This window comes from Pongo abelii, chromosome 18, assembly GCF_028885655.2.
Source record: "Pongo abelii isolate AG06213 chromosome 18, NHGRI_mPonAbe1-v2.0_pri, whole genome shotgun sequence".
NCBI lineage: Eukaryota > Metazoa > Chordata > Mammalia > Primates > Hominidae > Pongo > Pongo abelii.
This window is the reverse complement of record NC_072003.2, coordinates 16788671-16816091: the sequence shown is the minus strand read 5'-3', so window position 1 is coordinate 16816091 and position 27421 is coordinate 16788671. Positions and strand designations below refer to the sequence as shown.

The following is a 27421-nucleotide window of genomic DNA, read 5'->3' as shown; positions in this document are numbered from 1 at the left end:
GCCCTTGAGCAACTGAACAGGACGCAGGGGCTTCCGAGCAGAATCCCATCAAGAATTGGCCTGGTGGGGAAACTGAGGCCACTAAGCTCAGAGATAATACAGGCTGGACATCTCTGCCTGGTGCCCAAGATAAATTTCTTTTTTTGAGAAGGAGTCTCACTCTATTGCACAGGCTGGAGAACAATGGCACCTACATAGCTCACCACAGGCTCAAACTCCTGGGCCCAAGTGATCCTCCCACCTCAGCCTCCCAAGTACCTGGGATTACAGGCACATACCACAGTGCCTGGCTAATTTTTAATTTTTTTGTAGAGATGAGGTCTTGCCATGTCACCCAGGCTGGTCTCGAACTCCTGGCCTCAAGTGATCCTCTTGCCTTGGCCTCTCAAAGTGCTGGGATTAAACCAAGATAATTTAACATATGAAAATTTCAGAAACACCTCTGTGTGTCCCCCTGTTATTTACAAGAGTCACAGAGTCACTCATAGCTCAGGGATGGCAGGAATGGCGTGGACTATGGCCTGGCCAACTGAATACCCAACTGTTACTCGGAGTGAAGAGAAGACACAGATGACGGTGAACAGGCAGGGCATGAAGAGGGAAATAAAAAGGGCTAAAAGAAAGGTAAGACAATGGGGCCGAGCGTGGTGGCTCACGCCTGTAATCCCAGGACTTTGGGAGACAGAGGCAGGTGGATCACTTGAGGTCAGAAGTTCAAGACCAGCCTGGCCAACATGGCAAAACTCTTGTCTTTACTAAAAATATAAAAATTAGCCAGGTGTGGTGGTGCTTGAATGTAATTCCAGCTACTTGGGAGGCTGAGGCAGGAGAATTGCTTGAACCTGGGAAGCGGAGATTGCAGTGAGTCGAGATGTACTGCTGCACTCCAGCCTGGGCCACAGAGCGAGACTTTGTCTCAAAAAAAAAAAAAAAGTTAAAATGGCAGAATTTTAAGGCAGGTCAAATCTTTAAGAGCAGAAACTCTAAGACCCAGCCTCCTTGGTTCAAATCCCAACACTGCCACTTCTAGGGTGTGCAAACAGGGGTGAGTTGCCAAATTTCTCTCAGGTTTCCTCACCTGGAAAATGGGCCAACAATAGTACTTACACTTCAGAGGGCTGCTGTGAGAATGGAGTCAGCAAAATATACTGGAACATTGGGTAAGCAGGTTACTATTATATAAACACGCAGCTGTCATTACAGAGGAGAGTAAAACCCAGGGAGGGGGTGACTTTCCCACAGTCACACCGGGGCTTCACTGCGAGAGGCAGGAGGACCCAGGCACAGACCTCAACCCGCCACAGGGGCCTGTTCTGTACCCAGTACCCTCCACGGCTTCACAGGTAGACATACACTTGTTTGGCTAAATCCGCTACAGTCTGACCTTCCCACACCTACCCGCAGTGTGGTCGACAGAATAATACTCCCCAAAATTGTTCACAGCCTAATCCCTGGAAGCTCTGAGTATGTGACCTTAAGTGGTAAAGAGAGACTTTGTGTATGTGATTAAAAATCTTGAGATGAGGGGGTTATTCTGGATTAACCAGGTAGGCCCAGTGAAATCACAAAGGTCCTTATAAGAGAAAGGTAGAGAAGTTCGAGACCAGCCCTGGCCACATAGAGAGACCTCATCACTACAAAAATTACAAAAATTATCAGGGTGTGATAGCGCACATGTATCGTCCCAGCTACTTGGGAGGCTGAGGTGGAAGGAGGCTGTGGGGTGGGGCCTAGGGGGTTGAGGCTGCAGTGAGCTGTGGCTGCACCACTACACTCCGGCCTGGGCAACAGAGCAAGACCTCTGTTGGGTTTAAATGTAGAAGAAGGAAGCTGTTGGCTTTGAAGCGGGAGGAAGGAGCCATAAGTTAAGAAATGCAGGTGGCCTCTAGAAGCTGGGAAAGGCAAGACAGTGGATTTTCCCCGGGAGCCTCCAGGAGCACAGTCCAGCTGACACTGCTATTTTTTTTGTGTTGTTGAATCCAAGTCTCACTCTGTCACCCAGGCTGGACTGTAGTAGCGCGATCTCAGCTCACTGCAACCTCCTCCTCCCGGGTTCAAGCGATTCTCCTGCCCCAGCCTTCTGAGTAGCTGGGATTACAGGCACCCAACACCATGCCTGGCCAATTTTTGTATTTTAGTAGAGATGGAGTTTCACTCTGTTGACCAGGCTGGTCTCAAACTCTTGACCTCAGGTGATTCGCCTGCCTCGGCCTCCCAAAGTGCTGGGATTACAGGCGTGAGCCACTGCGCCCAGTCGACACATTGATTTTAATCTGGTGAAGCCCACTGCAGACTTCAGGCTCCAGAACTGGAAGATACTACATTCACGTTACCTAAGCCACTGAGTTCGGGGTAACGCGTTAGAAAACTTATCCATCCACCCTCATAGCTGGGTTGCCCAGATTCCCCACTGGCCCTGCAGATTCTCAATGGGCACTCTTCCCCTTCCCACAGCAGGGGGCACCAGGCAGAGATCAGACCCCCTCAACCTCCCACCTTAACCCCCAGGCATCTGTCCGCCTGCCCTGGGCTCAGAAGCAGCCCTCCTCCTCTGGCTCCGACTTCACTTTAATCTGGTGAATGTGGCCATCTCTAGGTGGGAGTGGGCCCTATGCTTTCTGGGAGGGACTGTGCTCAATGTCCCCTCTTGCCAATCATGCCCTCTTGGCTGGCTCCTTTCCTGAGGTCTCCTAAATGGTTTAATCTTTCCGGGCACGGTGGCTCATGCCTGTAGTCCCAGCACTTTGGGAGGTGAGGCGGGAAGATCACTTGAATCCAGGAGTTCAAGACCAGCCTGAGCAAAATGGCAAAACTCTCTTTTTTTAATTAGCCAGGCATGGTGGTGTGCACCTGTAGTCCCAGCTACTCACTGGGCTAAGGTGGGAGAATCACTTGAGCCCAGGAGTTTGAGGCTGCAGTGAGCTGTGATCACGCCACTGCACTCCTGCCTAGGTGAAAGAGCAAGACCCTATCTCAAAAAAAATAAATAAATAAACAGATCAAAACAAAATCCCCCTCCTGCCTGAGCCTGGGTCCTCAGCCCCTCCAGTGACCTGCCTCTCCTCCAAATCCACCTTCCACGTCAAGTCACTTCCTGTTCCCTTCCTGCTCCCCAGGGATGCAGAGTCTGCACGAAGCCCTTGTGGTTCCCCCCACCCCTCAACCTCAAACGCATCAAGCTGACCACAGCCCTCCCCTAGACAACACGCCGAGTCCTCATGCATGAGGTGATGCTCCAGTCCTCCTCAAAAGCAGGGAGATGCAGATAAAACCACACAGAGACAGATGATCGGGCTGAATATCGTCAGCGAGAAGTCACATGACATCACACACCTGCTGACGGGACATCACACACCAGCTGACTGACGGGACGAGGTGAGAAGGGTCTCTGTGGCCTTCCTCCCCTAAACCCGCAGCCCCACGTAGTCATGAGAAAACCAGCCACAGGGCACCAGGCCAGCGCTCCTCAAAACTGTCAAGGTCACAGAAAACAGGAAAGTCCAAGAAACTGTCAGAGACCAGAGGAGATTGAATAGAGAGGTGACAACTGAATACGACGTAGAACCCCGGCACAGAAAAGCCTTAGTTGGAAAAACTGGTGATGTCCAAATAAAGCCTGGACTTTGGTAAACAGTAACACAGCGGTGTCAGAGAAGCAGTTGTGGCCAGTGTCCCACAGGGAAGTAGATGCTGGGTGACAGTAAATGGGAGCTCTCTGTATTAATTGTACCAATTTTCTGCACACCTCATGCTCTTTTTTTTTTTTTGAGACAGGGTCTCACTCTGTCACCCAAGCTGGCATGCAGTGGTGCAATCTCAGCTCACTGCAACCTCCGCCTCCTGGGTTCAAGCAATTCTCATGCCTCAGCCCCCTGAGTAGCTGGGACTACAGGCATGCACCACCATGCCTGGCTAACTTTTTGTATTTTTGGTAGAGATGGGGTCTCGCTATGTTGCCCAGGCTGGTCCCAAACTCCTGACCTCAAGCGATCCACCTGCCTCGGCCTCCCAAAGGCCAGGGGTTACAGGAGTGAGCCACTGCACCCGGCCATAAAAGATTTTTTTAAACCCCATAACCGATGCCATGATATCATGATACCATTTTTCACCCATCCACCGGGCAAAGAGCAAAATGTTGGTAACACACACACAGAGCTAGCCTGAGTATGGATAAACTGAGGCTCCTGCAACAGAAACAGCCAACCAAATTTAATATGCACAAGTCCAGCAACTCTTCCTCTAGAAATGTGTGCTGGCAATAACCCACACACGTAGCTGAAATGACAAAATGACAAGCACATGGGGTATTCAGTACAGCGTTGCGGGTAACAGCAGAAGCCTAGTCCGCCAGCAAGGCAAGGGTACCAATCAAGGATGGTCCCTCCCCACAAGGTACTGAAACGAGGAAGAGTTTTATTTGGCAATCACCACCAAGATATACTATCACGTTTAATGAGGCAGGAGAGTGTTTGTAGTGTGCCACCATTTGTGTATGGTGAGAGAAGAAGATATACTTTTTTTTTTTTTTTTTTTTTTTTTTTTTTTTTTTAGGAGTCTTGCTCTGTTGCCCAGGCTGGAGTGCAGTGGCGCGATCTCAGCTCACCGCAACCTCTGCTTCTCAGGTTCAAGCACCTCTCCTGCCTCACCCTCCCAAATAGCTGGGATTACAGGCACCCACCACCACACCCAGCTAATTTTTGTCTTTTTAGTAGAGACGGGGTTTCACCATGTTGGCCAGGCTGGTCTCGAACTCCTGACCTCAAGTGATCCTCCCGCCTCGGCCTCCCATAGTGCTGGGATTACAGGCATGAGCCAAGGTGCCCGGCTTTTTTTTTGGTTTTTTTTTTTGTTGTTTTTTTTAAAGACAGGTTCTCACTGGGTTTTTTAAAGACAGGTTCTCACTGGGTTGCCCAGGCTGGAGGGCAGTGGCATGATCACGGCTCATTGCAGTCTGGAGCTCCCAGGCTCAAGCGACCCTCCTGCCTCAGCTTCCAGAGCAACTAGGACTACAGGTGTGCACCACCACACCCAGCTAATTTTTTTATTTTTTGTAGGGACGGGGTCTCACTGTGTTGACCAAGCTTGTCTCAAACAATCCTCCCACCTTGGACTCTGAAAGCGCTGGGATTACAGGCATGAGCCATCACGCCTGGCCTAGTATTTCTTTGTATAATATGCATAAAATGTCTCCAAAGGCATACATAAGAAACTTAACAGTCGGTGTTTGTAGGGAGGGGAACCAGGTGGACTAGGGGATGGGGTGCGACAAACACTGGTCACTTTTACACCCTTGCTGGTCTTCCGTATCTTGAGCCATAGTAACATTACATATTTACAAAATACATACTTTTTTAATTAAAAAAGAAAGTCTCCTCTGCAAACCTGTCTCTGCTCCCCCCAGGCCTCTGTCCCAGGTCCTTCCCGCCTCTGGGTAAAGGTGATGTCATCACAGCCCTTTGTGTTCCTGCCCAGCACCTGGCCCTGGGACCTTCCCTGTTTGCAGAGTGATTAAAGCTTCTAATTATTTCTATTTGGTAAGAAGATGTTCCCTTTACCACTCCCACTATATTAACCCCAAAATTTGCACTAACAACATCCTATTTGTCAATATAAAGTTCTTTTTTCTCTTTTTTCAGACAGTCTTATTCTGTGGCCCAGGCTGGAATGCAGTGGCGTGACCTTGGCTCACTGTAACCTCTGCCTCCCGGGTTCAAGCTATTCTCCTGCCTCAGCCTCCCAAATAGCTGGGATGACAGGTGCATGCCACCACATGACCTTGGCTCACTGTAACCTCTGCCTCCTGGGTTCAAGCGATTCTCCTGCCTCAGCCTCCCAAATAGCTGGGATGACAGGTGCATGCCACCACGCTCAGCTAATTTTTTTATTTTTAGTAGAGACAGGGTTTCACCATGTTGGCCAGGCTGGTCTCAACTCCTGACCTCAAGTGATCCGCCCACCTCAGCCCCCCAAAGTGCTGGCATTACAGGCGTGAGCCACTGCACTCGGCCTAAAGTTCTTTTTTTTCATGTTGCACTATGATCCAGTTTTCCTCCAGGGGGTTCTAAAGACCAATGGTGGACAAGGGATTAGGAGATGTGGACCCTCCCTTGCCGGCCTTATGGGACCTATATAGGGAGGCAAAGTCAACCAACAGGGGCAGATGTGGGAGAGATATGAAGGGGAAACTGGGTATACTTTCTTTTTTTGGGGGGGAGGGGTACGGTTCCTAGGAGCGAGTGGAGGATCTGGGGACAAGGGCAAGGGGGCAGATCTGGGTACAGCGGGGACAGACACCCAGAAGCCATGTACCTGTGTCCCGCGGGGCAGGTGAGCAGTGCAGGACCAGGAGAGTGAGGTCTTGTTACAGGAGCCTTTACACCACAAGGTGGGCACCAGCGCCTGGGTTTATGGGGGACCCCACCAAAGGGGCTTCTATTTCAAAAACCAGCAGTCCAAGAACAACTTGAAAACCCCCAGAGGGATTCAACTCCTGCCAAGAAGGAGAGTTCAGAGTCTAAAAATAAGCTTCAAAACCGAGAATACCAAGAGAACCACCCACCGCAGAAGCCATCCCAACAGCTCGCCGTCAGCGTAAACACACATCAAAGGTCTCACGGCCCACGGCCAAGGGTGTCTTGTCCCGAGAACACAAAAAACCACGTTGAAATACAGCAGAAACCCCAGTCTCCATAGCTTCTGGTGTTGCTTCATTCTGACCCATAGCCTCTGTAAACATTCCCCCGAAAAAAGTATCTTAACCTTTTTCTTTTCTTTTTTCTTTCTTAAACCGAACTTTGTTTTACAATCAGGGTCTCTCTGTGTTGCCAAGGCTGCAGTGCAGTGGCGCAATCATAGCTTACTACAGCCTCGAACTCCTGGGTTCGAGTGATCCTCCCACTTCAGCCTCTCGAGCAGCTGGGACTCCAGGCACACGCCACCATGATTAGCTAGTTTTTTAATTTTTAATTTTTTGTAGAGACGGGGTCTCACTATGTTGCCCAGGCTGGCCTCAAGTGATCCTCCCAAAGCGTTACAGGCATAAGCCACTGCACCCAGCCTTAATCTTTTTCTAAAATCAATCCCAGCTGGGCACGGTGGCTCATGCCTGTAATCCCAGTGCTTTGGGAGGCCGAGGTGGGTGAATCACTTGAGGTCAGGAGTTCGAGACCAGCCTGGCCAACATGGTGAAACCCCATCTCTACTAAAAATACAAAAATTAGCTGGGCAAGGTGGTGCATGCCTGTAGTCCCAGTTACTCAAGAGGCTAAGGCATGATAATTGCTTGAACCTGGGAGGTGGAGGTTGCAGTGAGCTGAGATCGCACCACTGTATTCCAGCCTAGGCAACAGAGCAAGACACCGTCTCAAAATAAAAAAAATAAGTAAATAAATAAATAAATTCCCATATTCCTCTCTGCTTTCTTACAATCTGAAAAAAAAAAAAAAAAAAAAAGAGAGAGAGAAAGAGAAAAAGAGAAAGGAAAGGAAAAATGCTTGTGTCTACATCTGTGGTTCTACACTGTCCCAGGCTGCCAACAGTCCAACATGGGGCTAATGGCAGCTCCATCCCACCAACACAATTTGCTGCTTCAAAGCCTCTGAGGACTTGGACACCAGCAGAACCGAGCGTGCAAGGACTCTGTGTAAAGTAAGAGTTCACAGTTGCCTTGGGCACCTCCTCTGAGTGAGGTAAACAGGCTTGGGCATCTGCTTTGATGATAAATATATACCTTATTTGGGAGTCTTCTATTTGCTTACTTCCTTTGTTCTGGCCAAATTCCAGATGACTGCAGGTAGTCTAACTGTCTGAAAATTCCAGAAAACAGCAGTCTTGCCTGTAGCAAGACTTACGGATAATGTGGGAACAGGGTGGTGGCAGACATTGCCTGTCACGTGCTTTTCATGCCTGTTTCACATCCCCTGGCTGACACCACATGATCTAGCCCTTGATGACATATGCCTTCCTCCTGCATCCTAATTGCTTCCTGTCTGCAAGTTAGGTTCTATTAATATTTCCCTAACTGGACCATATTATGTTACCCTCTGCCCACCCCAGGGGAAGGGATGTGGTCTATATTTCCCCACCAGGTCTTGAGAAAGCCACGTGCATCTGACATCCTTGCACAGCTGAGGTCTCCTGTGCCCATATGGCACATCTATCCCATCTATGACAGGGTATCTATGGCATCAGCTCATTAGAAGTGTCTATTTTTTTTTTTTTGAGACGGAGTCTCCCTCTGTTGCCCAGGCTGGAGTGCAGTGGCACAATCTCAGCTCACTGCAACCTCCACCTCCCAGGTTCAAGCAATTCTCCTGCCTCAGCCTCCCGAGTAGCCGAGATTACAGGCACCCACCACCACGCCCAGCTAGTTTTTGTACTTTTAGTAGAGATGAGGTTTCACCATGCTGGCTAGGTTGGTCTCAAACTCCTGACCTCAAGTGATCCACCCACCTCAGCCTCCCGAAGTGCTGGGATTACAGGTGTAAGCCACCACACCCAGCCAGAAGTGTCTATTTTTTAAAGAAGAAAAGACAAATCTTCCTCACTGACAAATTCCAAATAGTATGAGTAGATACTCCCCCTCCAGGGGATGTACTTTTATTTTATTTTCTTTTTTTTGAGACAGGGTCTCACTCTGTCACCCAGGCTGGAGTGCAGTGGCACCATCATAGCTTACTATGGCCTCAGCCTCCTGGGCTCAAGCGATCCTCCTCCCTCAGCCTCTCGAGTAGTTGTGACTGCAGGTGTGCATCAACAAGCCCAGCTAATTTTCTATTTTTTGTAGAGATGGGGTCTTGCTCATTCCACTATTTCCAGGCTGGCATGCAGTGGCTTGATCGTAACTCACTGCAGCCTTCAACTCCTGGGCTCAAGTGATCCTCCCACCTCAGCCTCCTGAGTAGCTGGGGCTACAGGTGTGCACCACCACACCCAGCGATTTTTTTTTTAACTTTCTGTAGAGATGGGGGTCTCAATATGTTGCTCAGGCTGGTCTTAAACTCGTGGGTTCAAGTAATCCACCAGCCTCAGCCTCCAAAAGTGCCGGGATTACAGGCATGAGCCATGGCACCCGGCAGGAGGTGGAACTTAATCTCTCCCTTTCCTCTCCTGTGTGCGGGCTGGACTCCATGACTCTCTTTCAAAGAACAGAGTTGCCAGGCGTGGTGGCTCATGCCTGTAATCCCCGCACTTTGGGAGACCAAGGCAAGTGGACCACCTGAGGTCGGGAGTTCGAGACCAGCCTGGCCAACATGGGGAAACATGTCTATATACAGGCACATGCCTGTAATCCCAGCTACTCAGTAGGCTGAGGCAGGAGAATTGCTTGAACCCAGGAGACAGAGGTTGCAGCAAGCCAAGATCGCACCATTGCACCCTAGCCTGGGCAACAAGAGCAAAACTCCGTCTATGAAAAGGGAAAGAGAGTAAACTACAAGTGAGAAAATCTGGCAAATACCTCCTTTTCACTCTCTCTCTTGATATTAATTAACATCAGGAATACTTTACTCTCTCCCTTGATATTAACATCTGGAATGTCATGTGCATATCATGTGCCCTCTCATGTGACAGGATGAGAAGGACACTTCACCTCCGTGGTCTTCTCCTCCCAGAACCCACAACCCCAGTGTAATCATGAGAAAAATATCAGACAACCCCGATTTGAGGGAAATTCTACAGAATCCCTGATCTTCAAAAAGTGTCAAGGTTATGAAAAACAAAGCAAGACTGAGAAACTAACATAGCCAGGCTGGCTGAGGAGACAAGATGACTAAATGCAATGTGGGGCCAGGCACAGTGGCTCATGCCTGTAATCCCAGCACTTTGGGAGGCCGAGGCAGGTGGGTCACCTGAGGTCGGGAGGTCGAGACCAGCCTGGCCAACATGGGGAAACCCCATCTCTACTAAAAATACAAAAATTAGCTGGGTGTGGTGGTGCGTGCCTGTAATCCCAGCTACTCGGGAGGCTGAGGCAGGAGAGTTGCTTGAACCCGGGAGGCCAAGGTTGTAGTTAGCTGAGATTGTGCCATTGCACTGCAGCCTGGGCAACAAGAACAAAACTCTGTCTCAAAAAAATAAAATAAAATATATCAATGCAATGTGGTACCCTGGGTTAGGACCCTGGCCCAGAAAAAAGGACATCAGTGGGAGAACTGGGAACTCCAAATAAAGTCTGGAGTTTGGTGAACAATAACACACCCTCATCAATTTCTTGGTTTGACAAATATACTGTGTGATGTAAGATGTTAATAATGGAGAGAACCAAGAAATGGGTGAGGAACTCCCTGTACTAACTTCACAACTTTCTTGCAAATCAAAAATTATGCCAAAATTAAAAGTTTATTTAAATACCTTCAGGGATCACACTTATAAATGAGTCAAATAGGTGATGGGGCTCAGGACACACCACCCCAAAATATGACTGTAGGAGACTAGAATATGTCACCTCAGGATCTATTTCTTTGGCATATTTCGAGCTGATTATTCTGAGAAACTGCAGACACAGGAGTAGCTCTGAAAAGCTGTCCTTTGATACAATAAACTGAAATCTACAGGTTGATTATCCCAAATGTGAAAATCCAAAATCTGAAACGTTGTGAACACAGACATGATGCTCAAAGGAAATATTCATTGGAGCATTCTGGATTTTGGATTTTTGGATTAGAGATGCTGAACCAATAAGTAGAATGCAATATTTCAAAATCTGAAAAAAAAAATCCAAAATCTGAAACACTTCCGGTCCCAAGCATTTCAGAGAAGAGATACTTGATCTGTGTAAACGAAAGTGACTATCACAGGACCCTCATCAGCCAGGGAAGTTTTTTTTTTTTTTTTTTTTTTTTTGAGACGGAGTCTCATTCTGTGGCCCAGGCTGGAGTGCAATGGTGTGATCTCAGCTCACTGCAACCTCCGCCTCCCAGGTTCAAGCGATTCTCCTGCCTCAGCCTCCTGAGTAGCTGGGATTACAGATGCCTACCACCACACCCGGCTAATTTTTGTATTTTTAGTAGAGACAGGGTTTCACCATGTTGGCTAGGCTGGTCTTGAACTCCTGACCTCATGATCCACCCACCTTGGCCTCCCAAAGTGCTGGGATTACAGGCATGAGCCACCGTGCCCGGCTGGAAGATCTTAACTTAGGAGCGGAGACTGAAGGCTGACACCTGGTCACAAGCCATCACCTGTTCTTCTGAGGCTACTCTGAGACAATTTTCATCATTCAAGAGACTTTTTATCTGCATAAAAAGGCAACCTTTGTTCACCATACATTTCCTCCCCTTACCCTTCCATAACCTATCACCACCTGCCTCCAGAAGCCCCAAGCCCCTATTCCTTTTTCTTTTTTATTTTGAGACAGGGTCTTGGTCTGTCACTCAGCTGGAGTGCAGTGGCGCTATCTTGGCTCACTGCAGCCACAACCTCCCAGGCTTAAGCGATCCTCTTGCCTCAGCCTCCAGAGTGGCTGGGACCACAGGCATGCGCCACCATGCCAGGCTAATTTTTGTATTTTCTGTAGAGACAGGGCTTTGCTATGTTGCCCAGGCTGATCTTGATCTCCTGGGCTTAAGCAATCCTCCTGCCTTGTCCTCCCAGAGTGCTGGGATTACAGGCATGAGCCACCATACCCAGCCCCTTACTGCTTTTTTGTAGCTCAGGCACACTATATAAACTTCAATTATCTGACGTTGCTTTGAGTTTCACTTTCTGTGGGACTCCCACATTTATGCATGGAATAAATTTGTATGTATTTTCGTCCATTAACCTATCATCGGTTTATTTCATAGACTCAATTATGGTACCTTCAGAAGGCAGAAAGAAAGTCTTCTCTCTCCCCTACATAGGCCAAGAGTAAGAAAAACTATAAGGTGAAATAGAATAGGCAGGTCTTACCCCAAAGCACTCAAGTTCAATTTAAAAAAACAAAATTTGAGTGCTTTGGGGTGAGGCTCATGCCTGTAATGGCAATACTTTGAGAGGCCAAGATGGATGGATCACTTGACTCCAAGAGTTTGAGACCAGCCTGGGCAACATGGCGAAACCCTGTCTCTACAAAAAAAACCACTAAAATTAGTGTGGTGGCTGAGGTGGAAGGATGGCTTGAGCTCGAGAGGGAGGTTGAGGCTGCATGGAGCTGTGATCACGCCACTGTACTCCAGCCTGGCCAAAAGAACAAGGCCCTATCTCAAAAAATATATAAATAAATAAAGTATATTTTGGTTAAATGCCAAAGATTAAGTGGGGGGAAAAGGAGAATTTCTGATACTTCTAACTGATGAGGTGAAAAATAAAAAATAAAATAAAATAAAAAGATACCTAGAATTTCAGCAAAAGAACAGGTTTTAAAGGAATCTCCCAAACTCTGCCCAGCTGAATGCATATTTACACCTGACCACAAGTCTGCACTCCCCTCGAAAGGTATTTCACAACTTCTGCAAAGGAAGGACAACAAAATTGAGCTCACAGAAGCAAAGAGCTGTGGTTACTGGAGGTTACAAAGGGGAGGGGAAGAGAGGCTAGAGAGAGGTTGGTTAATAGGTACAAAGTTACAGTTCAATGGGAGGAATAAGTTCTACTGTTCTGTAGAACTGTAGGATGAATATGGTTAACAATCATTCAGTGTATATTTTCAAATAGCTAGAAGAGAGAATTCTGAATGCTCACAACACAAAGAAACGATAAGTGTTTGAGGTGATGAACATGCCAATTACCCTTTGATCAATTACACACTGGAGACATGTAAGAAAATATCACTCTTTATCCCATAAATGTGTATGATTATTATGTGTCAACTAAAAATAAAAGAGAAAATGGTCCATGGCTTTTTAAAGGGTTTGAAAACAAGAGCAAGATATAGTGAAATATCTATTTCACTCACAACGGAAAAAAAAAAGAAAAGAACTCCCCACAAAGCTTTAGCCACACGTGGGTGGTAAACTCTTCTAAAAATATATCCTCAAGCTGTGTATAGAACTGTTTTCTACATTTGGGTATCAGATCAAGACATAAAAGGGCAAGGCCTTCAGAAAGATAAAGCGGCTTTTTAACTACCAACTTAATCCTCGAAGATCGATTCTTCCAGGAAGAAAAAGGAGAAATATTCAATTCTTTTCTGGTCTCCATCTCCCAGCCCCCAGAAAAGAAACACTAAGCTAGGCCCATGAATATGTATATCGCAGAAATGACCCCAGAATAAAAAACGGATTCCTTAGGCAAAAGAAGGGCACTCACATGCAAATTGTCAGGTCTCCTAAGAAAATAGACTAGTTTGTAAACAAGAAAGAGAACCAGCTGCGAGGGTCAAAAAGGTCTGGTCTTTTAGGGTCTCTGGAGAAAAACGTTATTTCCAATAATGTGAGCACAGTGGATCCTGACTATAATCAACTTTCAGGAACTATCCAAATTGTACACTTATTAAATTGAATATTGCTTAAAATTATTAAACTAAGGAGGGTCACCTGGCAGATTTTAAGCTACAACAATTCTGCAATATGGTTTTTGTTGTCATGGAATTTAACCTGTCTGTCATTCCTGAAAATGTTCAAGGTGAATGGTGCGTCTTAAGCCATAAATGGTTAAGCAGGAAGGATTCAGACAAAAGGGGAAACGCAGACCTCCAGCTCTTTGGGAAAGGAAGCGAGAAATTGGCCTTCGGTTATTTGATCCCAAACAAATTCCAGTTTCAGTAGACCTCAGTAAAAGTACAGAAGCTCAGAGGGAAATATTTTAGAGAAATGTGTGCCAATTCCATCTTCTGAGTTCAGGCTGTTTCTGCAGGGTGGTATGTCCCACAAGTCAAAGATAAAGTTACCACAATCTTAAAGCCAGGTTCAAGCATGGCGTAATGACAAATCACAGTGATTTGTGGAATGGAAAATGCTTCCATCGGGGAGTTGGGCTGCTCCCCCACAATCAGAGTGGGCAGTTTTCCTCTGGACTCCTGGTGAAACCACATCCCCAGTTTCCACGTGAATGACAATTTCTCATCAAACAGTGCAAGGAGATCATTAATAAGACTGAGACTGCATTAGGATACAAAACTGTATGAACGCTGATGACAATTTCATAGAAAACAGGCACAAAGACAAAAGACAGAAGCCGCCCGATAAGGACAGCCAGTGGTAGCTGTTTCATTCTATGAGATTATGCCTTTCTTCTTTATCTTCCACACTTTAATATTTTTTAATAAAAAATTTCGAACTATCAGTGCATCATCTAGGAATAACCTCATGGATTCAAGTTTAAGGCAAGTCATCATTAAGCTCTTAAACTTACCTGAGGCACACTGTCAATTAATTCTAAGGCTCCATGAGCTAAATAGCTTAAATTCTCCAACATTATTTTCTCTGAAGCCTCCAGCTTTGGATCCTGGTATATAAACTCCTACCTACTACGAGGTGAGCAGAGAATTACCATCATATAGACACCGTCCAGAATGGTTCCTTTCTTGTGTCCATGCCTTAAGCTCTAAGAAATTACACAATTCTTCTACTGAAATAACCTGCAGCCAAGGGACAACTTCATTAGCTACAAAGCTGTTGTCACCTGTGTCCAGAGTGTCAATCCACACAGGCTCAAACAACAAGATGAAATTATGAGGACCCTGGAAAATGCCACTTGACCCCAAATAACAATTCTTAGGCAAGTAAACATCAATCAAGTTCAGAACAGATCATGGGTGGCCAAACGGACCCGGGAGACGTCAAAAATGTGTGTGCTAAAGAAACACAGAACTAAGGAAGTCTATTTACCTGATAGACCGCCTCACCCATGGGGCTATTTTCACTGCTGTAAAAGCGAAAACAAATAGAGGACAAGTCACAGTGCCAAGAATACAGGACTTCCTCTTGCAGATCCTCTTTTTTCCACCCTCACTGTAGCTCTGGGGAAATTCCTCTTCAGTGGGAGAAGTTTAAGTCACAAAACGGCACCAGCGCATTCTCAAAGTGCTATTATACACCTCTGAGCAGTGAGGATGGGTAATGTCGGCAAAATATGCACTGTTTATTTTCTTGAAAATTAACTTAGGCTGGAAACGCCTTCCAGCTCCTTCCTCTCAGTGGATTTTCCATTTACTGTCTTCAACCACCTGGGTTTGTCTGTACCTCCTCCACAGCTCTGCTGAGACCCTCCTGTTTGTTTGAACTATGTCCTCATGTTCCTTCTGCCACATGTGCTCAGGCCTCAGTTTTTCCATGAAACTTTCTCTAACTTGGCTGCCTCCTTTCCACTGTTCTCAAGCCCTTTCTGGAGTTACAAGGGCATTAGCAAGCACCAGCTTTTTCGCCAGTGTGTATTTCTACTTTCTACCCATAGCATAAACCCCTCAGGACCAGGAGCCATTCTTCTGCATCCTTTACACAGCAAGGGTAGCGCTTTATTTCTCAACAGCCTGCCCATAAAAGGAACGAAAGTAACAAAGGGAAATGTATTCCCCAAAGACAGTGAATTACACTTCAATCTACTATTTTAGAGACTTAAGAAATGGGCCAGGTGAGGCAGTTCACACCTGTGATCCCAGCATTTTGGGAGGCCGAGGCAGGTGGATCACTAGAGGTCAGAAGTTCGAAAACAGCCTGGCCAACATGGCAAAACCCTGTCTCAACTAAAAATGCAAAAATTACCTAAGCGTGGTGGCACCCAACTGTAATCCCAGCTACTTGGGAGGTTGAGACACTAGAATTGCTTGAACTCCGGCAGGGGATTGAGGCGGGGTGGGGAGGGTTAGAGGTTGCAGTGAGCCGAGATCGCACCACTGCACTCCAGCCTGGGCAACAGAGTGAGACTGTCTCAAAAAAAAAAAAAAAAAAAACAAAGAAATTGATCCTACGTCTTAGATCAATCACCCAGTCACTTAATCTGTGAAAACATTACAAGATACTTTCTCAAATGTGAATAAATGCATCAATTATTCATGCCTTAAAGTAACGGGAAAGAGGGAGATGGGCCTCCCTCATGGTAGATTACAATTAAATGTTTCTTAGAGAGTTTGGTGCACATTTAGTTCCCAGAGCAAGGGCTGGTGGAGAAGAAAGCCAAGTGCAACATGGGTGTTACTCTATGCCAGGTAAAGCAAGTCACATGCCATCTAGATCCTGCTCCAACTGATAAAACCAAAACACTGGTGGAATTCCAGATACCAGCTTGCACTTCTCTCTGCAGGCATCTGGGTTAGTCCTAAATAGGAAGTCTGAAAAACAATCACTCTGAGAAGGCAGGGGGTGAGAGGGCAGATGAGGCAGCCAAGCACACATTAAGGCAAATCATGGCTTTCCTAAAGAGGACCCCAAGCTGGGCTTCAGACAGTCTTTGAACCAGCACCAGTGCACCAGGCCAAGGGGAGGGAGGTATCCTCTTTGGGAAGATTGGTAGGATCTTGGAAGACCCCGTGGCTTCCACAAACTGTAGATTTCCCAGTGACCACTGCTAAGTCCATCAGCCAGTGACATCAGCTGCACTGTCGGGAAGTAGAAAACCAGTGAAGGTCCAACTAGCCTGGTCCCTGAAGCATGACTGGCCCTTCCAGAACACACACCTTTCCCCTATCACCTCCTCTCCCTGACCTCGAAGAGCTTCGGGCACACCACCAACTGACCACCTAGATCCACAGTGACCTGCAAACCAGAGCGGAGAGGGTATTTGCCTAGCTTGGCAGGGAGGGGCGAGGTCCACTTCTGCCACCAGTCACCAGCTGGTCCCGCCAGCACCTACCCGGCACCGGCGGTGGACGGTGAGCGGCGTCTGGGCCCAGAGCTGGGTGCCATCAGCAGTGAGAGAACCCCTGCGCTCGCGGGGTGCCCACCTTACCCCGCGGGGAGGGGTCAGGCCTGGGGGCCACGGCCCGCTTCGCGCTCTGATTTTCACCTTCCCAGGGTCTCCCAGGGGCTTCGGGTGTCCGTCCCGGATCTTGCGCGAACTCGCGGGGGCAGGGGGAGAAACGCGGGTATCCGCGCCCCTAGAAGTCAAATGTTTGGCAAACAGCATTTGGGAATTCGTTGGGGTTTTTTTGTTTGTTTTTGTTTTGTTTCTGAACCCCCGGGGGATATTTCTGGAAATCTCAACCTGAGTCACTAGAGCGAATCGCGCCTTTTTCTAAAAAGCCCAGGGGCCGTCCTCTCCGGGGAGGGGGACGCGGCGGGCCTCGAGGGGCGCTCGTTCGGGTGGGGGCCGGACGACCCCGCCACGCGCGATCGGGCCACTCCGGGACACAAGAACTCAACCCAACCGGAGACGCGGCCGGGACCAGCGCTGGGAGGCCGGACCCCGCCCCGGCCGGGCCCCCACGCCCTCCGCCGCGCCTCGATGCCCGCGACCCGCCCGGCGCCCCCCGGCCTCCCAGGAGCCCCCAGCCAAGGGCTCAGTGCCCGGGGCCCCCAGCAGGTGCTGGCGCCACGGGCCCCCCGCTGTCTCCCGCTGCCCCCAGCGCCCCGGCGTCCCCGCACCGCACTCACCGCCGCCCGCGCCGCCTGCCGAGCCGGGAGGTCTGAGCTGGCCGCGCGGGCGCCCCGGGAAAAGGGCCGGGCGGCGGGGACGGGGGCGGGGGCTGGACCCGCCGGGGCGGAGCGCGGCCGGCTTGGGCTTCCGGCTTCTCCCGCCCCCGCGGCCCGCACCTGGGCCCCAGGCGAGACCACCGCCGGCTCCCCGCCTCACTCCGATCGCCCCCAGGCTCCACCCCACACCCCGCTCGCTCGCCACCCCAGAGCTCCCCAGGCTTAGCCCCGAGACGCCTGACGCGGACCTGGTGTCTCCCCCACTCTCCTATCCTGCCCCTGCCTCTCGGTGCCAGCCTGACCCTCCCTCCGGATTTGCCGCTCGCGGCTCTCCCCACTTGCCACCCCCCCCCCCCCCCCCCCCGCCGCTCCACCACTTCCAGGCGGCAGGACCACCAACCTCGACCCTGCACCCGCGCTGGGGTGCTCCCGGCCCTCTGGAGGGCGGCCCTTCTCTTCCTGTAACTCTACAGAAGCGTCCGGACAAACCAAGACACTCTCTGTGCCTTCGGGCGAGTTACCCACCCTCTCTGAGCTCGGCTTCCTGTCTGCAAAATGGGCACAATAGCGGTCCTGTCTCCTAAGACCGACTGGGAGTTAACTGGGAAGATGGTAAAGTTTTTAGCACAGGACAGGTATTAGGTAAGGCTTATCAGCTGCCTCTCAGCTTTGTGCCCCCAGGGTGGTCCGTGCCCCCAGGTAGGCCTTTCTCAGCCATCACTGAAAGAAAGCTCTGGAAATCAGTAGCTCCTGTTTCCACATCCGCCCCTAAATGGGTGCCGTCTGCCCTTCTGCTTGGAGCCCCATCGGCCGGCTGCAGTGATAACAGCAGCAGCCTGGATCCAGCAGGCTGTCTGGGAAATCATTAGAGGGAATTAAGAAGCATGCCTGGCTTTGAGAGTACACACAGCCAGGAGATGGGCAGAACCCTGATGTGGCCATCCACAAACAAACGCCATTTGGACAGGGAGCTTCCGAGCCCTATGCTGGCAAAGACCTGGATCTTAGAACCCTCCGGTGCCCAAATCCCATGCGTTTACCCGAGGTCCTAAAGATAGTGAGGCCCAGATAGGGAGTGTGGCTTGTCCCGGGTCCCTCAGCAAAGTGTCCCCAGCCCCAAGTTCTTGCCACCTTGAGCCATGTCCACTGACGGGCCACCCTCGGCCGTGGACGAGTTACCAAGTTGGAAGGGATTTCAACGTTCTCCCAAGCATAGGAGGTTGCCACGTAGATGTTATTAGTGCGGGCAATATTTTACTGCTTTTAAAATATGAAGGGGGCGGGTGCAGTGGCTCCTGCCTGTAGTCTCAGCACTTTGGGAGGCCACGGCCAGAGGATCTCTTGAGCCCAGGAGTTCAAGGCCAGGCTGGACAACACAGTGAGACTCCATCTCTATAAAAAATTTTTTTAATTAAAAAATAATAATAAAGTGGTGGAGTGGTGGCATGTGCCAGCTACTCAGGAGGCTGAGGCGGGAGGATTCCTTGACCTCCGGAGGTTGAGACTGTAGTGAGCTATAATCGAGCCACTGCACTGTAGCAAGCAAGCAAGCAAGAAAGAAAGAGGGAAAGAGGGAAAAGAAAAAGAAAGGAAGAAAGGAAGAAAGAAAGAAGAAAGAGAAAGAAAGAAAGAAAGAAAAAGAGAAAGAAAGAAAGAGAGAGAAGGAAAGAAGGAAGGGAGGGAGGGAGAAGAGAAGAACAGGAAATTGGATTACACCCAACCTCTGCCATTCCTCCATTCTCAGGATGCAACCAAGGCTTGCAAAAGTACCAATTATTATACTGACATTAAGACAGAATATCACAGACCATTGCTAGGGAGACATAACACCTAGGGAAAATGTCTGAGATAATGTTCAAGAAACATCCCTGCATGAATGCTTTTCTTCCTTCCTTTCTGTCTCTCCCTCCCTCCCAACCTTTTCTCCTTCCTTCCTTCCTCCCTTCCTTCCTGTAAAAAGCAGTAGTAAGCCTGAATTTTCTTCTGTCCTTTACTGAATACTACCACATCTTCATTTGTTTTTCTTTCCCCAACTGCTGAGCAGCAACAGGAGCCAGCTTTGTGTTTTTATCCATCCTAAACACTTACCATGGCTGTGAGCTTGCAGTTATTTATGGGAGAGCTATAAGACTGTAACTCTTTTCTTTGATCCCCAAAAAACCACAGAGATTGAATTTCCAACCCAAGGCTTCCACCCAGGGGATAAAAGTATACTGGGCCACGTGATCATCTCAATAGACAGAAAAAGCATTTGAAGAAATCCAATAATGCTTTCATGATTAAAAAAAAAAATACTCAAACTAGAAATAGAAGGGAACTTCCTCAACCTTAGGGCTTCTATGAAAATCCCACAGCTAATGACATACTTAATGGTAAAAGACTGGATGTTTTCCCCCTAAGAACAGGAACAAGCCAAAATGCCCACTCTGGCCACCTCTGTCCAACATTGTCCTGGAGGTTCTGGCCATTGCCATTAGGCAAGAAAAATAAAAGCAACCAGATTGAAAAGGATAAAGTGAAGCTATCTCTATTCACAGGTGATATGATCCTATATGTAAAAACCCTAAAGAATGTACTAAATACATATTATTGCTAATAAACCAGTTCAGCAAAGTTGTGGGATTTAAGATTAACATACAAAAATCAGTTGCTTTTTTTTTTTTTTTTTTTGAGACAGGGTCTCTGTCACCCAGGCTGAAATACAGTGGCTCGATCATAGCTCACTGCAGCCTTGACCTCCTGAGCTCAGGTGATCCTCCCACCTCAGCCTCCTCAGTAGCTGGGACTACAGGCATATACCACTGTGCCCAGCTAATATTTTGTAATTTTTTGTAGAGATAGGGCTTTGCTATGTTGCCCAGACTGGCCTCAAACTCCTGGGCTCAAGCCGTCCTCCTGCCTGGGCCTTCCAAAGTGCTGGGATTACAAGTGTGAGGCACCATGCCCAGCCAGTTGCATTTCTATATACTAGCAATGAGCAATCCAAAAATGAGATTAAGAAAACGGCTCAATTTACAATAGCCTCAAAAGGATAGAAGCTGGGTGTGGTGGCACACACCTGTAGTCCCAGCTACTCAAGAGGCTGAGGCAGAAGGATCCCCTTGAGCATGAGAGTTTGAATCTAGCCTGGGCAACATAGCAAGACCTCATCTCTAAAAAAAAAAGAGACAGAGAGAGAGAATGTAATACTTAGGAAAACGCTTAACTAAGGAAGTTCAAGACCTATACACTGAAAACTACAAAACATTGCTGAAAGAAATTAAAGAAAACCTAAATAAATGGAAAGACATTCATGGGCCAGAAGATTTAATATTGTTAAAGTGGTATATCAGTCAGAAATCTTTCAAAGAAAGAGAGAGGAGATATATACATATACAGATGGTACCAGACTTAATGATGGCTCAATTATGATTTTTTGACTTTATGATGGTGATACACATTCAGAAGAAACCGTACTTCAAGTACCCTTACAACATTGTTTTTAACTTTTAGTATAGTATTCAGTAAATTACATGAGATATTCAATACTTTGTGATAAAGTATTGAATTAAGTAAAGGAGACCATCTCCTTTACTTAAAGTCAACTAAAATAAACCACATCTGCAAAATACTTTTACAGCAACATCTAGATTGGTGTTTAATTGAATAAATGGGTACTATAGGCTAGCCACGTTGATGTGTAAAAGTAATGATCACAAATGGCAATACTTCCCAAACTGATGTACAGGTCCAATGTAATCTCTGTTTTTGTTGTCGTTGTTGTTGTGTTTTTGAGATGGAGTCTCGTTCTGTCGCCCAGGCTGGAGCGCAGTGGTACGATCTTGGCTCACCGCAACCTCTGCCTCCTGGTTTCAAGTGATTCTCCTGCCTCAGCCTCCTGAGTAGCTGGGACTACAGGCGTGCACCACCAAGCCTGGCTAATTTTTGTATTTTTAGTAGAGACAGAGTTTCATCGTGTTGGCCAGGCTGGTCTTGAACTCCTGGACTCAAGTGATCCACCTGCCTAGGCCTCCCAAATTGCTGGGATTTCAAGTGTGAGCCACTGTGCCCGACCCAGGTCCAATGTAATCTCTATCAAAATTCCAGTTGCCTTTTTTGGCAAAAATAGACAAGCTGATCCTAAAATTAATATGGAATTGCAAGGGATTTCAAATAGCCAAAACAATCTTGAAAAATAACGAAGTTGGAGGAGCCACTGTTTCTGTTTTTTACACTTTGTTTCTGAGACAGAGTCTTAGTCTGTTGCCCATTCTGGGGTGTAGTAGTGCCATCATACCTCACTGCAGCCTCAAACTCCTGGACTCAAGCAATCCCTCCCACCTCAGCCTCCAGAGTGGCTGGAACTATAGGTGCGCACCACCATGCCTGGCTAATTTTTAAATTTTTTGTATAGATGTTGTCTCACTATGTTGCCCAGGCTGGTATTGAACTCCTGGGTTCAAGTAGTCCTCCCACCTCCACCTCCCAAAGTGCTGGGACTACAGGTATGAGCCACTGCACCTGGCCCACACGTTCTGATTTTAAAACTTACTACAAAGGTACAGTAATCAAAGTATGTGGTTCTGGCATAAGAATAGACATATAAATCAATGAAATAAAATTGGGAGTCTACATATAAACCATACATCTATGATCAATGAATGCCAAGACCATTCAATGCAGAGTCTTTTTTTTTTTTTTTTTTTTTTGAGATAGAGTCTCACTCCATCACCCAGGTTGGAGCGCAGTGGCGTGATCTTGGCTCACTGCAACATTCACTTCCCAAGTTCAAGCAATTCTCTTGCCTCAGCCTCCCAGGTAGCTGGAATTACAGGCATGCACCACCACAGGCTGGTCTCAAACTCCTGACCTCAAGCGATCCGCCCACCTTGGCCTCCCAAAGTGCTGAGATTTCAGGCATGAGCCACTATGCCCAGCTGAGAGTCTTTTTGACAAGTGGTGCTGGGACAACTGGATATCCACATGTAAAAGAATGAAGTTGGATCTCTACCTCACATCATATACAAAGGTTGACTCATACAACTCTTAGAAGGAAACAACAGCATAAACCTTCATGACCTTGGATCTGACAATTGTTTTATAAATATGAAAACAAATGCACAAGCAATAAAATAAAAAATAAATAAATTGGACTTCATCAGAATGGAAAACTTTTGTGCGCCCAAGGACACCATCAGGAGAGTAACCCACAGAAGAGGAGAAAATGTTTGCAAACCATATATCTGATAAGGGTCTAGTATCCAGATTATATAAAGAACTTTTACAATTCAGCAATAAAAAAACAACAAACAACCTAGTCTAAAAATGGGCACTGGGGCTGGGTGCAATGGCTCACGCCTATACTCCCAGTACTTTGGGAGGCTGACGCGGGAGGCTCACCGGAGGTCAGGAGTTTGAGACCAGCCTGACCAACATGCTGAAACCCCGTCTCTACTAAAAATACAAAAATTAGCCAGGCGTGGCAGCAGGCACCTGTGGTCCCAGCTACTTGGGAAGTGAGGTGGGAGGATCACCTGAGCCTGGGAGGTCAACACTGCAGTGAGCAGAGATCACGTCACTACACTCCAGCCTGGATGACACAGTGAGACCCTGTCTCAAAAGAAAAAAAAAAAAAAAAAGGGCAAAGGACTTGAATAGATCTTTCCCCAAAGAAAATACACAAATGGCCAAGAAGCACATGAAAAGATGTTCAACATCACTAGTCAGCAAGGAAATACAAATCAAAACCACAATAAGATACCTCTTTATACTCACTATAATAGCTACAAAAAAAAAAAAAGTTTTGGCCGGGCACAGTGGCTCACGCCTGTAATCCCAGCACTTTGGGAAGCCGAGGTGGGTTGATCACGAGGTCGGGAGATCGAGACCATCCTGGCTAACACGGTGAAAGCCCGTCTGTACTAAAAATACAAAAAATTAGCAGGGCGTGGTGGCGGGCGCCTGTAGTCCCAGCTACTCAGGAGGCTGAGGCAGGAGAATGGCGTGAACCCGGGAGGCGGAGCTTGCAGTGAGCAGAGATCACACCACTGCACTCCAGCCTGGGAGACAGAGCAAGACTCCGTCTCAAAAAAAAAAAATAAATAGAGACGGGGAAGCGGAGCCAACATGCCAGTGGCCCGGAGCTGGGTTTGTCGCAAAACTTATGTGACCCCGCGGAGACCCTTCGAGAAATCTCGTCTCGACCAAGAGCTGAAGCTGATCGGCGGGTATGGGCTCCGGAACAAACGTGAGGTCTGGAGCGTCAAATTTACCCTGGCCAAGATCCACAAGGCCGCCCGGGAACTGCTGACGCTTGATGAGAAGGACCCACGGCGTCTGTTCGAAGGCAACGCCCTGCTGCGGCGGCTGGTCCGCATTGGGGTGCTGGATGAGGGCAAGATGAAGCTGGATTACATCCTGGGCCTGAAGATAGAGGATTTCTTAGAGAGACGCCTTCAGACCCAGGTGTTCAGGCTGGGCTTGGCCAAGTCCATCCACCACGCTCGCGTGCTGATCCGCCAGCGCCCTATCAGGGTCCGCAAGCAGGTGGTGAACATCCCGTCCTTCATTGTCCGCCTGGATTCCCAGAAGCACATCGACTTCTCTCTGCGCTCTCCCTGTGGGGGTGGCCGCCCGGGCCGCGTGAAGAGGAAGAACGCCAAGAAGGGCCAGCGTGGGGCCGGGGCTGGAGACGACGAGGAGGAGGATTAAGTCCACCTGTCCCTCCTGGGCTGCTGGATTGTCTCGTTTTCCTGCCAAATAAACAGGATCAGCGCTTTAATAAATAAATAAATAAATAAATAAATAAATAAATAAATACAAAAATTAGCCTGGCATGGTGGCAGATGCCTGTAAACCCAACTACTCGGGAGGCTGAGGCAAGAGAATCGCTTGAACCCGGGAGGCAGATGTTGCAGGGAGCCGAGCTTGCGCCACTGCTCTCCAGCATGGGAGAGGAGCAAAGCTCTGTCTCAAAAAAAAAAAAAAAAAAAAAGTTAACGGAAAATAAATACTGGGAAGGATGTGAAGAAATTGAAACCCTCAAACGTTGCTGGTGGGAACGCAAAATGCTATAGCTACTGTTCCACCCCAAGGTATACACACAAAAAAACTGAAAAAAAGTACTCAAGTGAAAACTTGTACGAGAATGTTCATAGCAGCACTATTCCCAATAGTTAAAAGGTAGGGATAACTCAAATGTCCATCAGTGAATGAATGGATAGACAAAAATGTAATATATCTCTACCAGGAGTACTGATCATAAAAGAATTGAATGATTTGGCCATAAAAAGGAACGATGCATTGATGCTTTCCACAATACACAGGGACCTCAGACACATTTTGTAAAATGAAACCAGACACCAAAAGCCACATATCGTATGATTCCATTTGCATGAAATGTCCAGAATAGGCAAATCCATAGAGAGAGAAAGTGGATCCGTGCTGAAAGGATTGGGGGGTGACTGCCCAAGAGTATGAGGTTTCTTTTTAGGGTGATAACAATGTTCTGGGCTGGGTGCAGTGGCTCATGCCTGTAATTCCAGTACTTTGGGAGGCCAAGGCAGGTGGGTTGCTTGAGGTCGGGAGTTTGAGACCAGCCTGGGTACCATGGTGAAACCCTGTCTCTACATTAAAAAAAAAAAAAAATACAAAAATTAGCCAGGCATGGTGGCGCACAGCTATAGTCCCAGCTACTTGGGTGGCTGAGGTGGAAGGATCACTGGAACCTGGGAGGCAGAGGTTGCAGTGAGCTGAGATGGTGCCACTGCACTTCAGCCTGGGTGACAGAGTGAGAACCAGTCTCGAAAAAAAAAAAAAATTCTAGAACTAGATATTGGTGATGATTGCAAAACACTACATGCCACTGAAGTGTACAGTTTAAAATAGTTAAAATGTTAAACTTCGTTACAACTGTATCTCAATTTTTTTTTTCACGTAAACCAGGCATCTATGCAGGCATAGCAGGAGGAAGCCAGGCAGGCTATGGTTTTATAGGACCTCCGCCAATATCCCAGGAATCACATGGACCAGAAAGAAAGATGCTTTTCCTCTGGGTGTACTCTGAAACTTCAGACATGAAGTGGCCAGAGGAGGAAAAACTGGTTCCCTAAAAGAATGCAGACTCTGATCCCACTTATTTTGTTAAAAAGAAAAAGAAATACACACACACCTGGAGGAAAAGTTTTCCAAGGAAAAAGAATGCTATAGAGGCTGGGCATGGTGGCTCACACCTGTAATCCCAGCACTTTAGGAGGCTGAGGCAGGTGGATCGCTTGAGGCTAGGAGTTTGAGACCAGCGTGGCCAGCATAGCGAAACCCTGTCTCTACTAAAAATACAAAAATTAGCCAGGCATGGTGGCTCGCGCCTGTAATCCCAGCTACTTGGGAGGCTGATGCAAGAGAATCATTTGAACCCGGGAGGTGGAGGCTGCAGTGAGCCAAGATCATGCCACTGCCCTCCAGCCTGGTCAACAGAGCGAGACTCCATCTCAAAAAAATAAAATAAAATAAAATAAAATAAAAATTAAAATAAACTAAAGCTATAAATAGTTGTCTCTGAGTGATGTAATTAGGGAATTTTTCATCCTTTTGCTACTGTCCATTTTCTAATGTTTCAGGAACAAATGCAAGCTGCTTATTGAAAAAAACTAATCTCCAAAACAGGAACCCAGTTGCCAGTAAACAGCCCCCACTGACTGGTCTGCGTTACCCATTAACGACGAATTCCGGTCACTCATGTTTCCATAACACCTTTCCATTTCCAAAACATGTTTCCCACATACATCACACGCTTTATCCTCAAAAAAGGTCCATGCAGCCGGGATTCTTCCAGCTGAGTTATGCAGATGGGGAAACTGAGGCCAGGAGGACAGGAGGCTTGCCTGAGGTTACACCCCCAACCCCAATCCTGGCTCAGTGGCCTGGCCCTGACCCTGGCCAAACGCTTTGTTTCTGCTGCTGCCAATATGGAGCTGAAACGGGGTGAGCTCATGGGCAGAGGGAGGCTTTAGGGAGTGTTACTGGATCTAGCACATAACTATGCAGGATGCCAGCCGGGCGTGGTGGCTCACACCTGTAATCCCAGCACTTTGTGAGGCCGAGGCAGATGGATCATGAGATCAGGAGATGGAGACCATCCTGGCTAACACAGTGAAACCCTATCTTTACTAAAAATACAAAAAATTAGCCGGGCATGGTGGGGGGCGCCTGTAGTCCCAGCTACTTGGGAGGCTGAGGCAGGAGAATGGCATGAATCTGGGAGGCAGAGCTGCAGTGAGCCGAGATCGCGCCACTGCACTCCAGCCTGGGCGACAGAGTGAGATTCCATCTCAAAAAACAAAACAAAACAAAAAAACAGGTAAAACTATGCAGAATGCCCAGTTAATCTGAATTGCAGAGAAGTAGCAAATGCCTGTTTGTCATTTGTATAAGTATGTCCCAAATGCTGCGGATTTGTAATATGTCCCTATACTGCGTAAGACATACTTATACTAAACAATCATTTGCTATTTCTTTGGAATTCAAATGTAACTAGGCATCCTGGGTTCCATCTAGCAGTGCTCCCCGTGAGATCTGCCTCTGGCCAGGACAGGATATCCGAGTCAGCAGGCGGCCTGGCTCCTAGTCCATGGGCAGTTCCTGGTCACCGTCTGTGGGTGATGGCACCTGCAGCCAGTGGCACAGGTAGAGGCCCAGGTGAGCTTCCCAAGCCCTGTAATTAATGGGTCAACCCTTCCCCTTGGGGCATGGGAGACCATCCCAGAACTGGCTAGGCCTCAGTCTTCACCAGGACCAGGAGAAGCAGCCCAGCCGGATGGCAGGTGGGGCCTTTCCCGCCTGCCCAGAGTGAGGCCCAGGTTACCTGCTTCAGGGCAGGGGCCCTGTAAACCACAGGAAGAGCGTGTTCTCAGGATGGGAGGCCTGATCCTCTTAATAATGAGGCACAGGTGTCCTCT

At 47.9% G+C, this 27421-nt stretch overlaps 2 protein-coding genes across 6 annotated transcripts in view; one reads left to right on the top strand and one right to left on the bottom strand.

The window, feature by feature from the left end:
• Positions 1 to 18278, bottom strand: part of LITAF (lipopolysaccharide induced TNF factor) — a 39424-nt gene extending 21146 nt beyond the window's left edge. The window contains exon 1 of one of the 5 annotated variants that reach the window (XM_054534751.2): positions 17887 to 18278. The gene's annotated coding sequence lies outside the window, so the exon portion shown is untranslated. Of the gene's footprint in view, positions 1 to 6309; positions 6974 to 14747; positions 15697 to 16707; positions 17120 to 17447; positions 17605 to 17886 lie in introns of those variants that run through there. The other 4 variants (XM_054534749.2, XM_054534752.2, XM_054534753.2 and 1 more) reach the window with 4 other exon arrangements.
• Positions 18279 to 23554: 5276 nt separating this feature from the next.
• On the top strand, positions 23555 to 24280 carry LOC100450293 (small ribosomal subunit protein uS4-like). The gene has a single exon (XM_054534748.2). The coding sequence runs from the start codon at positions 23592 to 23594 to the stop codon at positions 24174 to 24176; it is 585 nt and encodes a 194-aa protein (XP_054390723.1). The 5' UTR covers positions 23555 to 23591; the 3' UTR covers positions 24177 to 24280.
• The last annotated feature ends 3141 nt before the right edge of the window (positions 24281 to 27421 follow it).

Bases quoted from the DNA above. Each gene is read 5' to 3' on its own strand.
- LOC100450293 (XM_054534748.2), top strand. From the start codon at position 23,592: ATGCCAGTGGCCCGGAGCTGGGTTTGTCGCAAAACTTATGTGACCCCG.